This window comes from Camelus bactrianus, chromosome 13 (genome assembly GCF_048773025.1).
Source record: "Camelus bactrianus isolate YW-2024 breed Bactrian camel chromosome 13, ASM4877302v1, whole genome shotgun sequence".
NCBI classification, from domain to species: Eukaryota; Metazoa; Chordata; class Mammalia; order Artiodactyla; family Camelidae; genus Camelus; species Camelus bactrianus.
In genome coordinates, this window is record NC_133551.1 from 38172531 (window position 1) to 38190973 (window position 18443).

An 18443-nucleotide genomic window follows, 5' to 3' on the forward strand; every position below is an offset into this window, starting at 1 on the left:
CTGTGCAGGAGGCCGCCCGGGAGCCCGAGCAGCGCCATTATCGGAGGCTGCGGCCACCAGTTATCTCGCGTCTACACCTTGCAACCCCAGGTGCTCCTTCATCCATCATTGACCACTGTCTGGTACCCACTCCTCCTTCCCCCACCACCTCCTGCCAGAGGGGCCTCCTTGCTGATAAGCAAGTTCTGTCCGTATCCTAAAAACTATCTGATTCTGGCCCCTTTTATCCCAAACGCCATTCATCCATCAACTGCTTGTTCCACCTGCTTGGTCAGGAAAATGGGACTAGGGGAGGGAGACAAAGAATAGATAAAACTTCTTAGCTGCTATCACTGAAGAAATAGAATGGATAAATAGATCCATCAGACGTGTGTCATGCCACTGGACGGCAAAGCCCATTTGTTAAAAACAGGTTAGGACGAGAGGATTTATCTCACATTTTAAGCTGTTAATATAGAAGGGAAGCATATTTCCCTTTTATCTCTCCCAGGGGAGGGGGGAACCCCTGGGCTACGAATGCAGAATTTTTAACTTGATTTGATGGGCTTTCCTTCACTAAGGTGGAAAAGGTGTGCTCTCTTTCAAATTTACTCAGCCTCGAAGAGTGGTGCGGGCTGTCCTCTGATGTCCCGGGAAGGCGGCAGGACCTGGAGTTCTGTGAGAACATCTTCCACGGGGTTTCCTCCTCGCTGCCGCTGCACGCGACATGCAAAGGCCTCGGCCTCTAGCATCTAGCACGGAGGGACCAGAGAAGGAACAGCATCCAGACTTTTACTGGGGAGCTCCCAGGGGCCCAGGCACAACACTAGGTCCTGGGGCTCCAAAAGTAAGTCAGAGTCCCCATCTGCCCAGCAAGGTGTCACGGGTTGGAGTGAAAGGTATGGCAAATGCTGGAACCCAGAGCCAGACGGGGGAGCCAGATGGGGGAGTAGCACCTGATGAAGTGTGGGGTAACGGAAGGGGTTGGGTTGGCTTTCTGGGTGAAGGGACACCTCGTCTGTACCCTGCAGAGTGCTGGTAAAAGCTAGGAGGAGATGAGGTGCTTCTAGGGTAGTAGGTACAAAGGCCTGGAGGGGACAAAAAGCCTGACCTATTTGAGGAATTAAATTGGAAATAGTTCATTTATTCAATCAATATGTATTGAACCCCCTCCTCAGGTCAAATATTAATGAAGGGAGACAGACCAAGACAAAGAAAGAAAGAAAGAAAGAAAGAAAGAAAGAAAGAAAGAAAGAAAGAAAGAAATCTGTCATTTCAGATAGTGATGTGTATATGAGAAAAATAAATGAGGGTGAGGTCTTTGGAGGAGGGTTATTTGAGCAGAGATGGGAATGAAACAAGGGAGTGAGTCTTGGAGGAGCTTGTTTAGAGGATGAGCATTTCAGGTGGAGGAGAAAGCAGGTGCAAAGGGCCTGAGGCATGAGTGAACTTGGCAGGTGTGAGGAACAGTAAAAAGGCTTTCATGGCTGGTGCAGCATGACTGAGGGGAGAGTGAATGGAAGGAAGTAACGTTAGAGATAGAGGTGATGGCTAGGTACACAGGCCTTTGTGGTCCTGTTAGGGATTACAGACTTTTGGCTCATATTGGCTCATAAGATCTGCAAAGGGAGATGAAGATGGAGTGGTACCTGGTCATCAGACCAGACAGAACTTTGTGAATCCTGGTGGAAAGGCTTGAGCTGTGTAACAGTGTCTGTGGGGCGTGGAGCCACCAGGAGCTCTGGAGGAGAGCAGGGACATGGCTGGAAAGTGGCCGTCTATGGAAATCGTCCCAAGACCTGCACGGCTGCCCTTAGGAAAGTCCCAGTGACCAAAACAACAGTCCAAACCCAGCTCTCCCCAGCCTGAGGGGGACAAGGGACCACATCCTCAGGAGCTGAGCAGCCCCCGCCCTGTACCTGTCTCGTGGTTTCCCACCTCTGCACGTCCTGTTTTGCCCCCAGTGTCCCGCCCCTTCTTCACTTGGCTTTTCTAATTCCTGCCGGTTTCCTAGACTCTGTTGACCGTTGTCTCCTATCCAGCTGTCTTCCTGCTCCCCAGGCTGGGCTTCCTGCTGGTTCACAGGCCTTCTCCACCAGATGGGCATTCTGCCAGCGCCAGGACTGCGTCTGACCCATTTCTGGCCCTCCCAGGAGCCAGTCCAGGGCTCCCCAGAGTGCTCACCCATTTCCCAAGCAGCCCCAATTTTCTTTCCGGACAACAGGTGTCCTTCTGCTAATCCGTATCGCCATCCCTGCCTCCCCCAGCACCCGGAAGCATCCATCCGCCATCTCTCATTTCTGCACCATGGTTTTTGAAGCCGACCCTTTCTCTCTGTCCATTTTCTTCACCCTCAAGGCATCGAGCTCAGAAGAGATTCACTGAGTGCTGAACTCTTTAGATCTTCCTCTCTCTCAAAGCAGAAGAAAAGAAAAAAGCCGCTCCTTACTGCTTTTCATTCTGTCATTAATTTACTTTTCAAAAGACACCTTGTCAAGCTGAAGATTATATCTTTAAGCCGTGTTTTTACATCCACTACCTATAAAGCCTTAGATTATAGATCTCCTGAAAGGACCTGGGGGAGAATCCATTTGACGAGTTTTCTGCCTCTGGCGTGGTGAGCGCCAGGCATTCCTGAAGGGAGACGCGCTGATGGGGGAAGGGTGGCTGCCCCGCGAACTGCTGTGGCCGCTGCGTTTTAATTTCTCCAGCTGCTGGGAGTGCAGCATCCTCAGAGGAGCTGGAGGGACGCCAGCTGTGGTTCTGTGGCTCAAACGACAGGAAGATGGCCTTGCTGAGCTGCTGGTCTGGGTTCACAGGTGATCCGGGCAATTGCTTCATCCAAGTGTTCTCATCTCACGTCTAGATGACGATACTTACTTCCTAACGAGCTTCCTGGCCTCTGGTTTCTTCCCCCCACCCCTCCCCTGGCTGGCAGCACAGAGCAGAGGTTGGGGAGCATGTGTGTGATGTACTGCGTTCAGACCCTGGCCAGCCTGCCAGGTCTGGGACCCACGAGGCTCAGTTTCCTTAGCTGTAAAATGGGATTCATGAAACAAATCTTAGAAGGTCCTTGTTAAGACTAGATAGGTTCACATATAAACCTTACTGTGGTGCCCTTTTGTCTTGTTGCACACCCCGTGAACATGTAATGACACCTCCATTCTCAAGGATTCTCACCCTTGGCTGCATTGGAATCGCCTGGAGAGCTTTTAAAACTACTGATCTCCACGGAGCCGTTTGAAGCATGAAATCTGAAAGTACGCAAAAGCACCTGGCATGAGGCCTGGTACATCCATCTCAAAAACATTTCAAAATGTACCATACTACCATTAGGAGAAGCTGAGTACAGAGCACACAGGCACTCCTTGTACATTTTTTTTTTCAACTTCCTGTGAATCTGTAATTATTTCAAAATAGGAAGTTTTTAAAATGGAAGGAAGAAAATCCTTACTGCTCTCAGACTCTCATCTCCAGAAATTTGGATTTAATTGGTTTGGGGCACACCTAAAAGTCAGAGTTTTTAGAACTCCCCAGGTGATTCTCACCAGCAACCAAGGCTGAGAACAACCGCTTTTAGATCAAGCTTGGCCTGGCCAGTCTGGCCTTTTGTCACTTTCTAGCTTGTAACTACCACTCCCTGGTGAATAATAAATGGGAATTAATTATTAACATAGATTAAAAGGTAAATTAATGGTAGGATGAGAAGCAATATGGGAGTCTTATTTCTCACTTCTTTCAGATCTCAAGAGTTCAGAAATGAACTTCTAAACTATAAGCTTTAACTAATAATAGTAACAATGACAACAAGGGTGATGCTAGTAATTGACATGTGACAGGCATTGTGCGAAGTACCTTATGTGACTTATTTTAGTCCCCACTCCCCATTTCCAACATATATACACCTACACACACCCCTAATATTCCTTCTCAAGTTTAGACTTTGTGACATGCTGAACTTAAGTCTTAAAGGTCTCCTCCCTCTTTGCCTAATTCAAACCCCCCCCAAGGTCTGGGTCACCCCCCATGCTGTATATAAAATACACACAAGGAAAGGTAAGTCTCTCTCCCACCTGGCCGCCTTTGGCATTTATTTTGGGTGCCACATATTCTGGCACTAACTGAGCAATTAATGTCCTGTGTCCCTTCTAAGTCTTTCATGTATGTAAGTGTATATATACATAGTGTATGTGTGTATATGTGTGTGTGTGTGTGTGTGTATGTCTTATTATCACCCTAAAAAGATTGAGGATTCTGGAAGGATAGGGGGCACTAATATATATTGTCAGTACCGACTGGGAATGTAGAGTCGCCTTCCAGGAGCTCACAATCTATAGGGGAAACTTTTGGGTCAACAGAAAAGTCAGCGCAACACACACATTCTGTCTTTGAGGCCTGACTGGAGAGGAGATACGGAGGCAGGCTGGCATGACTGGCTCTCCCACTGGTGGGTCAGGGCAGGTGCCCTGATGATCACTGGGCGGCCCCTCCAGATTCCCCCACTCCGCGCTGGGAGGCTGACTAAGAGGGACCACATTTTTGAACTGACTTTTGAGTTGAGCCCCTCGCCTCTTCCTCATGCTTGTGAAGTCCCTTCAGTTCAAGGCGCAGCCCTGGCCTCTGGGGATGCGGTGCTGGGCCAGACAAAGGGGATCCCCACCCTCGAGATTGCCGTCTGTGGGGAGACAGGTCATAAATAGTCACGGGAGGTGTGGGACCCGGTACATAATTACTAATTGTGAAAAATGCAGTGAGGGTAAAGAATAGCGGGCTGTGAGAATGTAATTGGGAAGGAGGGGATGTTTGTGGTAAGGACTTAAGTAAACAAGAGAGGAATTGAAGGAAAACCAGAAAATGCTGGGTCCCAGTGAAGGACAATTGAAGGACCACAAATCAGTCTTTCATTCTTTCTCCTTATTTCAGTATGTCTGCTTATTTTACCAACTAATAATGGTTCTACAGATGAACAGATGTATTTCTCAAAGAGCTGAGATCATTCTCATCATCCTTTGTTTTATTGGCCATTGATTGTTTCAAGAGCATCTGCCTGACTGTGTTTCTAACATCCTCTAAGTTCCTCGAAGATACGGATTGATTTCTCCTTTTTTTTTTCTTTCTTTCCTTAAAAAAAATTCGGGGGGATGATCCAGAGTGCTGTGAGCAGATAACACTCTAGTTCACATCTAACACTGAGCTGTGACTGGCTGAGTTTTGTGAGTAATAGAACAGTGGTGGTCGATGGCCCGGCCTGGTCTTCGGCCAGGGACTGGCAGGACAAAGACAAAGTCCGTGCTGATTAACGTCTTCTCTCGGCCGAGAGAAGTCTGTATCCAGTGGTCGCTGTGGGTGGGTGTTACTCCGCTGCCTGTGCCCAGAGGCCCTCAGCACGCCCTGGTCTGCACTTTCCTGCCTGGGCAGGAGGCGCCTCCGTTCTGGGGTGCAGGGTTGTTGCACTCCCTCCTCCTTTCCCGGGTCCCAGCGCTACAAGCAGACCAGGCGCTCCAGCAGCTCCAGCGACCGTCCGACTTGGCTCCTGCACAGAGAGTTTCCCAGAGTGGGAGGAGGTTAGCAGCCGATGGGAAGGTTCAGAGGGAGACCCTGTCCCATTGCCCTGGAGTGATCTGTGGTCTCTCCTCGGGGAAATGCCTTGGTGTAGCCAGTCGGGACCTCTGTGCTCACCGCCTCACATTTAATTTGAAACTCCAGATGGAGTGAGGAGAGGACGCTGGGAGCCCGTCTCAGGAAACTGGAACCCATGGTTCCATGGAAGATGGGTAGCAGAGAGAGGCAGGGAGGTGCGCTCCTCTGGACGACTGACTGAGCCAGTGAGGGTGCCAAGAGCAGGCAGCAGACCCCGGCTGGAGCTCCACAGACAACGGCCAGCCAGACACCCCGGGACAAGGATGGCTGGGCTTTGGAGTGAGGGTTTGCAAATCCAACCGCCTCAGACTCCAATGACAAGGCCACAGTGGGTGACAGATCCCCTGCCCAGAGCATCAGAACACATGCTCTGACCGCGGCCTGTCTCTGGGTGTCGGCTCACAGGCTCCCTCCACCCTGGCTGCTGCCTCCTAGTGGTCCTGTGCGTTTGAGTCAGCCCGTCTCTCAGCCTGAGTCTTCACCTCTGTCAGTGCGAAGGATGGGCTAATCCATTACGGCTTTTCTATCATTTTTTATTACTGTTTTTTTTTTCTTGAATGAAATCTTATATGGGCCCCAACATGGATGAGAGTGGGGCTGTTCTGTTTGAAGCTGGGCACCTGTCAGGTTTGCCCTGCTGCCCTAGGGCTGCCCCTGTAAGACCACAAGTTTCCTCATATCCCAGTGTGAGTATCACTGGATTAGATTATCTTCAAGTCCCTTCCGGCTCTGTAATTACACGCCCGGTGGAGCAGCCACAGCAGGGCTCTCTGTCTATTTCGCCCACCTCTGTGGCTCGGTCCCCACAGGCAAAAATTTGCAGGGAAAAATCCCTCAGGACCTACGTCAGTGGGTCTCCGTGGTGGCTGACACCCCAACCTTAGATTTCCTTGCCAGATCGGTCTCTCCTGGTGAAGGTTCAGTTTGATAGTCCCAAGGCCACCTGATGGCCAAACCCTGCTTGGAACAAGGGTAATAGAACACCTGTGAGGTGCTTGCCACCAACTGAATGTAATCTTGCGGGAGACACGGGACTGTGAACCCCCTTCTGCACCCTGCCATCCCCTCCACCCCAGATCATTGGCATCACGCCCCCCTTTCTCCAATGCCTAGTATATGTACGTATGACTCAGCACGGCCGCCAACGAGCCCAGCACCAGATCATTGAATAGACATATGGAGATAGTCCACATTCCCTGTTCACTTTGCCCTTACCCTTAGACAGGGACCTAAGCAAGTCACTGGCTCTGAGGACCCTTGACGTGCTGTAATTATAGTTAGCCAGGCAGAGCTCACGTCTGTCCCTTAAGCTAGGTCAGTCCCTGATCATGTCTGTCCCTGATAACTATGACCTGGGACATACCTTCCCTCTCCACTCCCCGAAAGTCAGTGCCATCATCTCCAAGTCACTGTCCACATTCCCCCAATTTTCGACTCTTAGGATGCAAATCAGAATAATGTAACAACGAAGAGCTTGGGTCTTAGCATCAGACCATGTGGGTCCAGATCGTGGCCCTGACACTCCCCTGCTAGATGACCCAGCACGTTGTCCCACCCTCCTCCTGCCCCAGTGAAGTGGGGTAATAACAATATTTATCTCGTAACATTCTTGGGGGAATAAAGGAGCTCATGGATGGACAGTGATGCAGTAGTGCCCAGCACAGGATGAGGGGGTGTTACTCTTTCTGTTCATTGACCTTTGGTCCCTCTGGGAAAGTTGCCCGGCCAAAGAAGCAAATGGGGCTGAAACCCAGTCCAGATTCCGTTGAAAGTCAAGAAATCCCTGGGCCCTGCAGTGGTTTTCAGTGTCAACCCCAAGTGGTTTTCTTTGTTTCTCCCAATTTACCCAGCTGGCCAGCAGTACCTTTTTTCAATTCACATGAGGAAACTGTACCAGGCCTGGCCCTGGTCATTGGTCGGCTTGGTGTTTATTTTCTGCATCCTCCTTCATAAGGTCCCTGGAATTCATTCACCATCTTGGCTCATCCCTCTGAGTCCCTCCTCCAGGGGACCGGGCAGCTTGTGGGGACCCACTGTACTCCCTTCAGCCAGCCGAGGAGGAATTTAGACGTGGCGCCAACCCGGGGTAGATCTTCTACCAGTGAAGCTCTCTCCTCTTTTACTTACTAGAATCGAGCTTGCCGCGGGAGTTAGCTAGTTTAGTCCCCACCACCACCTGGGATCAGGTACTGATGTCACCCCCACTTTACAGGGGATGCCCACCCACGTGAATACTGACAGCACTGGGACGCAAGGGCCTATTGGACACCGGAGCTGTGCTATCCTGCGTCCCATTGAGAATGACTCCGCCAATGAGAAAATCATAGCCTACCATCACCTCATCTTAAAACCAGGCTCCCATCCCATCTACCCTGTGTCTCAGCAGTTTGTTTTCTGTAGTCTTGTGGATACACCCATCTAGCTTTTTTTGCTTTTACATTTTCTTCCTTGCAGTTGAGATTAATTTATATACATTGATTTAATAGCGTATATTTTTTGTCATCAGTCCATGTACCAAGTATGCACGGAAAACTGGGAACTTAGGATCAGAACATGCAGAGAGATTCTTGGAGCTCAGAGGAAACTTAGATGAGGAAGGTGAGCCCCAGAAAGAGGTGATTAACCAGAGACTCAGTAAGTTAACAAAATACCTGGGATTCACATCCATGCCTAGACCTTTTCATCTTTAAGGGATATGTATTTCTAAACCTTCTTGGAGAACCTTCTTTTCTAATGTCAGTTGGTTCATGCTGTAGCTGCATATGTTAAATATTTAAACATTAAACATTTCGTAAACTTGTGTTCAGTCATGACTCCTTGGGACAACTGACTTGTCCCTTGTAGTGGGTTGAGTTGTGCCCCAAACAGATATATGTTCAAGTCCAAACTCTGTTAACATGTGAATGTGACCTTGTTTGGAAATAGGATCCTTACAGATGAAATCAGGTTAAGATGATGTCCTTTGGATTAGGGAAGGTCCTAATCCACCAACTAGAATTCTCATAAGAGGAGGAGACAGAGACATAGCATGGAGAACCCCCCATGTGAAGGCAGAAACAGAGACTGGAGTGGTGTGTCTACCAGCCAAGGAATAGCAGAGGTTGCTGACAGACACTAGAAGCTGAGAGAGAGGCACAGAGCAGGTTCTCTCTCAGAGCCTTCAGAGGAAATCAGCCTGGCTGCTGTGCCTGAATTTGGGATGTCTATTCCCAGAAATGTGAGACAGTACATTTCCATTGCTTTAGGCCACCCAGCTTTGGGTAATTTATTAGGGCGGCCCTGGGACTCTTAACACATTCCTCCAGAAATGAATCCTGTTGTCCGTCTACACTTTGGTAAAAAACTCATCTGACAGAGGGTCCCGATGGCAGGGAGAAAGCAAGAGAGCCGTTATATGTGGAGGGTCAGCCATAAAGCTCAGAATGTGGGTTCCTAGAGTACAAGGCAAGAGGGCATGGGACGGAGAGGCTGGGAAGCCCGGAGGCCCCTCTGGGCTGGGATAGGCTTGAAGCTGAGCGAGGCTGCGCAGGGCTTACCCTGTAACTCCAGTCGTTCGCAGGCGAGGCCCTGGTGAGCCTCGGGGCACTGACACCTGCAGCCGGTACCTTCGAGGACGGGCTCCCCATTGTTGAAGCAGGGCCCGCAGCGGCAGGCGTTGAATTCCATCAGGTACTGGTCCAGGGCCTGCTGCAGGTTCTGGCGCTTGGCCTCTAGGGACCGCAGGTTCGTGTGCCGCAGAATCTCATGGATGGGCTGCATCTGTGGGCACACAAAGAACAGAGGGCCCCTCCCTGGGCTTTGTCCAGCTTCCCAGAGCCCAAGAACTGACCATCAAGCTTCTGGAAGGCCTGCTATGTGCCAGGCGCAGAGTCCAACACTCAACTTTTCTCCTGCCTCATTGGCTCTTCGCAGCCACTCTGTGAAGCAGGTGATAAACTCCCCAGCCCGTGGATGAAGATGTGGAGGCTCAGAGTGTCTGTGTGACCAGCTCAGGACACACAATTGACCACTCTGAAATTTGGAGTGGACCTACCTGACTTTGAGACCTGTGGACCCTGGGTCTCAGGGAAGGATGAGAGCTCAGAACACTCCAGAATTTTTAGGAAGTGGGAAGAATATGAAGTATTCGTCTGTATGCGAGTCTCTATTTTTTTCTTACTGTCAGCCTTCAATGCAGAAATTAATAAAGCCCTTGGCAGACATGTGCGTTACCATTGCTGGGCACTTCCCTAACGGTGTGAGTGTGGTGTTCGCCTGCCTGTGCGTGGCGGGGGAGGCGGTGGAGTCCTTTACCTCTGCGGCAACCCATTCTAGGCAGGACTATGGTCCAGGGTTTCTCAGCCTCGGCACCACTGCATTTCCAGCTGGCCTGTGCCCCGTAAGCTGTTTAGCAATATCTCTGGCCTCTGCCCACTACATGCCACCAGCACCTTCTAGTCATGAACACCCAAACTGTTGCCTGACATTGCCAGATGTTGCCTGGGGAGCAAAGTTCACCCCCGGTTGGGAAGTAGCAGATGTAACAGAGAGCACTGAATCTCAAGCTAGAAAATCTGGCTTCCATGGGTGGAGTTAGAGATTAGCATACTAAGTGAAGTAAGTCAGAGACAGAGAGACAAACATCATACGATGTCACTTATATGTGGAATCTAAAAATATGACACAAATGAACTTATTTACAAAACAGGAACAGACTCACAGACATAGAAAACAAACTTATGGTTACCAGGGGAGAAAGGGAGAGGAGGGATAAACTGGAATTTCGGGATTTGCAGATACTAAATATTATATCTAAAACAGATAAACAGCAAGTTTATACTGTACAGCACAGGGAACTATATTCAATATCTTATAATAATTTATAATGAAAAAGAATATGGAAAAGACTATACATGTATATATATAACTGAATCACCGTGCTGTACCCCAGAAACTAACACAGCATGGTAAACCAACTATACTTCAATTCAAGAAAGAAAGAAAACCTGGCTTCACATGCCAGCTCTGCTACCTCTAGCTGTGTGATCTCTGTCACGTTACCCACGGAACCTCCCTTCCTCATCTGTAAAGTGGGAACTCGAGTGCTACACTCCAGGTGTGTGTGTTGAGGATTAAAGCTGAGAGGCAGGGGAGGCCTCTCACACAGGAAAAGGGAAATAAATGCTGCCCACCTTCCAGCCCTTCTCGAAGTCTGAGCCCCATTATCTATAAAATGGGAATAATAACCCACTTTTTAGCATTCATATGAGGATCTAAAGAAGTAATGATTGTGAGATACCATTGCAAAGAGGAAGAAGGATACAGAATTTTTATTAGATGTGATGATAAAAACCTGTATTTTTGAAATTGCACTTGTATGTGGTTATCTTCAGCACGCTCATAAAGCTATATATTTTAGCATGTAATCATAAAACAAAACCTCTTTTCCAGATCTCTCATTTAACAGGAGTGTAACCTGAGGCCCTGAGAGGGGAGGGATCGGCCCAGGTCACAGAGCCAGCCAGAGGTGGGACTGAACCCTGCTGGAGCAATCTCCCTTCTCGAGAATCAGAGGTCAGTAAGGGCGCTGGCCCTGCTGGGGCGGGGGGGGGGGTTCCTGGAAATGTGTACAGAAAGAGCCATGGCAAACAAACCCTGACCTGTGGTCAGGGGCTGTGGCTGAGGTCACCAGGCTGCTCAGGTCAGGACTGGCTGGGCCCCCGGCCAAGGGGAGAAGACCATTACTGGAAGTCCAGGGAATTTGGCCCCATTGTTAGGAAGTCAGCGCGGAATGGGCCACCCTGGTTAAAGATGATTGAGTCCCAGGGAAGGCCGGGACCATTGGGCAGCTTCCCTTTGACCTTCCAGTGGGGCTCAGCACCCAGACTCCCATCTCTCATGTCTCCTCCCCAAACCCTCAGGAAGAGGAAAGGGTGTGCTCCTTGGGAAGGGCTGGTGGGACTTAAAGGGGGAAGAGCGATGGAGAAAAACATTCTTAGAATGTTAGAGATTGAAAAGATACTGGCAACCGTCTGGTTCCCAGTTTATAAGTGAGAGAACAGATTTGGAGAAGGCAAGCAGTGTGATATATCAACACACTGTAACATAACATGTAACACACAATATATAACATAACAGCATCAAAACACGAGAGAGAACATAACATAGCGTGACTCCTATGTCCACTCGGTCTCAGTACCTGACATAAGTCAGCACTGCTGATTTCTAGAAGTATCCAAGTGAGTAAGACACAGTTTTCACTCTGAGCACCAGGTTCCAAATAACCCACTCACTGGCCTCCTCTTCGTGTCCATAGTCTGTCTCTGTCTTCTGTCTGTCTCTCTTTTATCCTTTGTATCTCTGGATTTCCTTTTCAAAGCACACTCTAGCTCCGTCACTCCCCTGCTCTGTGACCTGCCAGCAGCTTCATGCACCAGATCCAGACTTCTCCTGGGGCATCTCCAGACTTGGCTGCAGTCAGGCTGTGCAGTTTACTGGCTCTGAGATTTGGCCAGCTTTCTTAACCTCCATGAACCTGTTTCCTCCACTACACTCAGTACTCACTTCTCTCTCCCTAACCTTGTGATGAAATATTTTATTACCTTCATGTTCTAGAGCAGGGAAACTGGGGCTCAGAAAATAAAGTAACCCCCCCAAGGTCACACATCGAAAAAGTGGCCATGAGCCAAACTATGTCATTCTCACCCCCAAACCAGGCTCTCCATCCCAAAAGACAGTATTTGCCCTTTTCCAAATCATGAATGTCAGTCTTCCCCTTGGAAGTTTTGTTCAAGGCAAACAGAGTCCACCTCTTGCCCATGAAAGTTTATATATTACTCCTGATATAAATTTTACAGTTTTTGCCCAGATCACTAATAGCTTAGTGATAGCAATTTTCAGGCCCTATGTGAATTACAGGTGCGTGAAAATGGTCCCTTACTTATTGGAGAAGAAATGAAATCAGGGTTAATCCATCTGACCTCTTTCTTCAGAGAGAACAGTGTTATAACAGACTTCTAGGTTTAACAGTTGGTACTTATTTTAACAGAAGTAATGTAGCCGCACCTGGAATTTTAAAGATGTGTAGAAAATGAGCCAGAGTCTGGGGAAAATGGGCAACAAAACAACAATATTTAAAAGCCCAGAATCCAACTCTTTTCCTAAGGGGCTGCCCTTGCATGTGAAGAGAATAGCGTGACACCTGGTAGAATGATGCACTGCCTTTGCAGCTCGAATGCAGTTTCACTTCCTCTGTGGGGTCAGAGAATTAAGGCAGGCTTTCTCACGTTTGGCACCATTGACCCCTGGGGTCAGGTACTTCTTTGCCACAAGGCCAGGCCTGTGCACCGTGGGATGTTGAGCAGCATCCCTGCCTCTGCCCACTAGATGCCAATAGCACCTTCCCAACAATGCCTGCAGACACTGCCAGATCTCCCCTGGAGAAGAACATGGCCCCCAGTGGTTAAGAAGCATGGCTTCCAGGAAGATGCTCAGAGAAAGGGACGTGAGAACTGGACAGGAGGGCCAAAGGTCTAAGCTCCAGGTACTGCCCCACCTGAGCTCTGTGGCCTGAAACAATTCACCTGAGTACTTGGAGCCTCAGTTTCCTAAGCTTTTCAGTGGGGAGAATCGTGTCTGGGCCAGAGGTTCAGTGTGATGAGATCACTTAGAGCGGGGTGGCCAGTTATGGCTTGGGATCACACTCGGCTCACAGCTGGTTTTTGTATGGCCTTTGGGCTAAGAATGATTCTTACTTTTTTTGAAGGTTGCAAAAAAAAAAAAATGTAGAGGACAAACTTGTATGACAGGGACGGTGCATGGCCCCCAAAGTCTAAAATATTTACTATCTGCTCCTTTCCGGAAAAAGCTTGTCAACCTCCAACTTAACGGATGTGATTTTTAAAGTCTTTGATGTATAAATGCGAGTTCTGATTTTTTAGAAGGTGGCCTAAGGCTGAAGAAATTCTGGGACAGTGAGTGGAAAACTAGGCACTGACCAGATATTAAACTTGTGATCCCAGCCCTCCTGGGGCCTGGGTCTAGAGTCACGCACCCCTGTAGTCAGGCGTGGGGAAGGCCACCAGTTCAGCGTGCCGTTACATTTAATCTTGTTCTTTGACAGGCTCATAATAAGAAATTGAAATGATCTGGTCCGCTTCACTTTCATTCCTCGTGGACGTAGAGTTTCTTCAACTGCGAAAAGACTTACCTCAAAGTCAATAACAACAGGATTGTACTTCAATGACCTCCCCCAGGAACGGTATGTGATGGGGCTCTGGTTTTGTGTCAAGCCACCACCCCAGCCGGAACTGCCACCTCGCACCCTGGAGATGATGTCTTCCACCAGCCTGGTCTCCTCGTCACCGTCTGCCATCGAGAGAGTGACCGTGTTAGCTCGTTTCCCCCAAAGCCAAAGGTCTGGTTGGCACACTCCACTCAGGAGATTTGGAACCCAGTTTGTGTGCTGGCCTTAGAGCTGTCTCCCATTCTTCTGTCTGGCTCCATTAACCAGCAGGGTGAGGCAGAAAAGAAGGCCCAGGACTTAGAAACAGATCCATCCTCCGGATTAGCACAGACACTGGGAAGACAGCCCAGCCCAGTGTGGAGGAGGGAGAAGATGGGAGAATGGATGATGATTCATCCATTTATTTATTCATCTGTACATCAGATGTTTACTTAGTGCCTGCTGTATGCCAAATAGTGGCAATCAAATTTTGTAGGTGCTCTGACAGATTTCTCTACGCAACTCAGTAGCAGTGCAGAGAAAGACCTGGTCAGAGCTACAGTGAGGGTGGGGAAGCGGACAGAAAGAAAGGTGAGTTGTCTAGAGAAGCGGATCAATCTTGGCAGGTAAATGGAGAGAAGAGGGAAGGGCACTGGGGAGAAGAGGGATTTGCCTTAGGGCCCTGACACCTCAGTAGCCTGAAGCCATGGGAGTAACTTGAACCTTATCAACTCATCCACTATACTGTCATCATCCCTGCATCCTCTGTGTCTCCCACCTGGGAAGGAAAATACTCAATACATGTTGAATGAATGAATGAATGAATACATGAACATTCATAGTGACCTGTTCAGGAAATGCCACAAAATATTCTTGTACAATCCTTCTCTAATCATTACTCTTTGATCGTGGACTTGGGAATCACCTCCCCTCTCAGCAAACTCATTTCCTCCCTCTCGTCTGTACCTGATGGGCCTTCATGTCAGCAGTCAACGTTCCAGGCTCTGTCTGCACACTCCTTTCATCCCATTTCCTACTTGGATCTTTGTCTAGTGCTTATAACCTAGGAGGATGCACCATACGAAATCCAGTGTTTCTAAGGTGACCTCAGCCCATGGGGAGTTCAAACCAGGGCCACTGCAGGTCACTGGTTTGGTGTACTCAGCAGGTACGCAGTGTGACTGATAACTGAGATGGAATCAGTTGAGGGGGAGAAACAGTGTACGTGCTGTGATTGTGTGTCCAAGGGAAACTCGGGCTTCTCTTTTTGGGAGACCTGTGACCAAATACTTGCCAATTTTGCCACCTCCATGTTTTGTACAGTGGTCTCCTGATAAACGTCCTCCAATTTGTGTTATCTGTTTGTATTCATGTTCGAGGCCAACGGAGAGTCCAAAGCATGTAGTGATATCTTCGCTAGTAACACCTGCAGCAGGGAGCAGAGAAACACAGAACGCTGAGACACTGAAAGACAGTTAATGTGGCCCAGCCAGCTCATGGTAGGAGCTCACAGCTCATTAGCTCAAAGTAGTAATAAAAGCTACCTTCAATGGTGCAGCCTAAGAGATCTGGGTTAAAAATCCCAATTCTTTAAACCCAATTTCAGTGTTGTCTTCTGGATGGTTCCAAACCAAATATTCCTGAACTGAGAAGGCATAAGTATGGCACACACTAGTTGGTCAAAAGTGCTTGTTTCCTCTCCTTTGCACATTCTCCACTGAGCCTCCCTGAGACAGTGATCCTATCTCATCCATCTCCACATACCCCAATGCCTGACAGGGCCTGGCCCATGTTTGACACTATTCTTCACTTGGCAGTTTGCACGTTGTCCCCTTCTCTCTCTCTCTCTCTCTTCACCATCTTTCCAAAGGCTACTCAAGCTCCAATTCAAATATCATCTACTCCAGGAAGCATTTCTGGAGCAGAACATGTCCGTCTGTCTTCAGAGCTACCAGTGTGCTTTGTTTGGACCTGAAAGATCATCTTTGTCCCAATCCTATTTCGCAGGTCCTCTTTGCACCCCAGAGAGGCCAGTGTGCTCTGAGAAGATGCAGATGGAGAGATCCACGGAGAGGCTGCTTGACTTCTGATCCCGTAAGAACTGTGAGTCCCACATTAGCTGTCTCTGTATTTGCTGACATATGAGGAGCCGCTGAGGAATCTGCCTTTTGCAGATGAGGAACATAATTCTCAAAGCAGTAATATCATTTTGCCCTGATCCCACAGCCTGTAAGTGAAAAGAGCTGGGTTTCCAACCCTTGGTCAGTTGGCAAGATAAGTCTAGAACAGTGGACCAGAGCAAAATATTGACCATTGCTACAGCGTTTGACTTCCTCTGTAGCTAAAGTCTTCTGAAGATTGTGAATTGGAGTTTGCATTTGCTAAACATCATTAAGTTTAACTGCAACTGTACAATAATTATTACCAGTCAGTGTATTATTCTGGCAACCACAGAAGAAAAACAATTTAAGTTGTCATTCAATTAAGCTAAGGATTAGATTCAGTATTTTCAAGGGTGTACCGAGCAGCAAGTTTACTTCCCTGCATCCCCATTAAACTGCAGACTCTTTGAGGTCAAGGACTTGCATCTTATTCACCACCCTCTTGTCAGCATAGTGACACGGTGCCTACCATAGGGGAGGAGTTCAGTAACGATTTTCAGAATAAATGATCAGTGAATGAAAAAAAAAAGAGTGACTACATGAATGCCAAGAGTCCTTAGGTAAGGGCTCCTGATGGAAAGAACCGTAGAAGTCAGGAATCCTGAATACAAACCCCAGTCACTCCGATGAATGGATAAGGAAATTATTATCTATATACCTATATATAGATACAATATGTGTATATATATGTATATACCGTATATATACCATATATATAATTATTTAGCCTTAAAACATAAAGAGATTCTGCCATTGGTGACAACATGAGTGAAACTAGAGGACATTAAGTGAAACAAGCCATATACAAAAAGAAAAAAAAGCTGCATGATTTTGTATATGAGCTCTAAAAAAGTCTAACGTATAGAAGCAGAGAGTAAGACAGTGGCTCCCGGGGCAGGGAGGTGGGGGAGACGGGGAGATGCTGCCGAGAGGGCACAAAGTTGCAGTTCAGTAGGATGGGTAAACGTAGAGATCTAACATACAGCCTGGTGACTATAGTTCATAATATTGTATTGAATCCTGGAAATTTGCAGGTGAGAGAGTATAGCTCAGTGGTAGAGCTCGTGCTTAGCATGCACGAGGTCCTGGGTTCAGTCCCCAGTACCTCCATTAAATAAATAAATTAAATAAATAAATAAATAAATAAATAAATCTAATTCCCCACCCCAAATTAAATTGCAGTTGAATACCAGAAATTTGCAAAGAGAGTAGATTTCAGGTGCTCTCATTACACACACAGAGCTAACTGTGTGAGGAGATATGCTCATTACCTTGACCATAATTATCATTTCACTTTGTGTGTGTATATGTATGTATCAAAGCAGCATGCTGTATACTTTAAATATATGCACATTTTATTTTTTTTAGAAGTAAAACAAAACAAATCCCAGTCTCTGACATTGTGTATGAGCTTAGAAAAGGCCTATGATCTCATGGGGCCTCAGTTACCCATCTGTGCGGAGAAGGGGCTGGACTTGCTGCTCCCCATGGCCCCTCTTGGCCCGCAGCCTCTGCGACTCTTTGCACAGCAGTCCCTGGATAGCTCTGAGCTGAGAGGGCCTGGGGGAAGTGATGCTTTAAGCACCAGCATTCAGCACCAAGCACAGGGCTGCTTCTGCCATTTCCGTTCAAGTACTTTTCATTTTTAATGCATTACTAATTGAGGAAGATTTAGCATATTTAATTGTTTTGATTAAAAAATGCTTCAACAGTGATAAACAGAAGTGGATGAAAGGAATTCATGGGCAGACGCCAGAGTGATTACTTAGGTGAGTGGTGGAGTGCTGCCGAATTAGAGTGAAGGGATGAGCTGATTAACGGGTCTGGAGGATGCCTGTGGAGTGACTGTGCTGGTGAAGGGTCTGCTGACAGCCTGCATGCGTGACTGGGAGGACGGAACTCCAGCTTGTTTTGAGCAGCACTATTGGACTGCAAAGAATTGCCTCCCGAGGACTCTGGAGTAGGGTACCAGCCAGTAAGGGGAGGTCTGTGACTTAAGAACCACACAACACGAGGGCAAAAGGTGCCCTTAGACACCTACCCCACACTTCTCATGTTTAGTTAAGATGCCCTCGGTTCATAAAGACTAATTATCTTGCCTAAGGCCACACAGCTAAAAAGAATAGTGGGATATATAGATGTATATGTATAACTGAAACATAATGCTGTACACCAGAAATTGACACAACGTTGTAAACGGACCATACTTCAGTAACAAAAAAAATAAATTTTTTTAAAAAGGAGTTAAAAAAAACAGTGGAACTGAGATTCAGAATCAAGACTGCCTTGCTCAGAAGAATTAGTGGTCCTTTCACTCATTCTGGTGATGGCATCAGACTAAATTCTGCTGAGAAATTTAGTAAGCACCTACTACCCCACCGTCCCCAGCACACTGTGTGTTGAACAAGGTGGACACTGTGAGAATAAAACTAATATGAATATAATACGAATCTGAGTAA

The 18443-nt window shown here is 47.8% G+C and overlaps 1 protein-coding gene across 1 annotated transcript in view; it reads right to left on the minus strand.

Moving 5' to 3' along the window:
* Positions 1–4972: 4972 nt before the first annotated feature.
* Positions 4973–18443, minus strand: part of C8A (complement C8 alpha chain) — a 58175-nt gene continuing 44704 nt past the window's right edge. The window contains exons 8-11 of the mRNA XM_010958366.3: positions 15117–15248; positions 13808–13965; positions 9156–9378; positions 4973–5512 (exon numbers count right to left, since the gene is read on the minus strand). Of these exons, the coding sequence (XP_010956668.2) occupies positions 5361–5512; positions 9156–9378; positions 13808–13965; positions 15117–15248 (665 nt within the window). The 3' untranslated portion in view covers positions 4973–5360. The remainder of the gene's footprint in view (positions 5513–9155; positions 9379–13807; positions 13966–15116; positions 15249–18443) is intronic.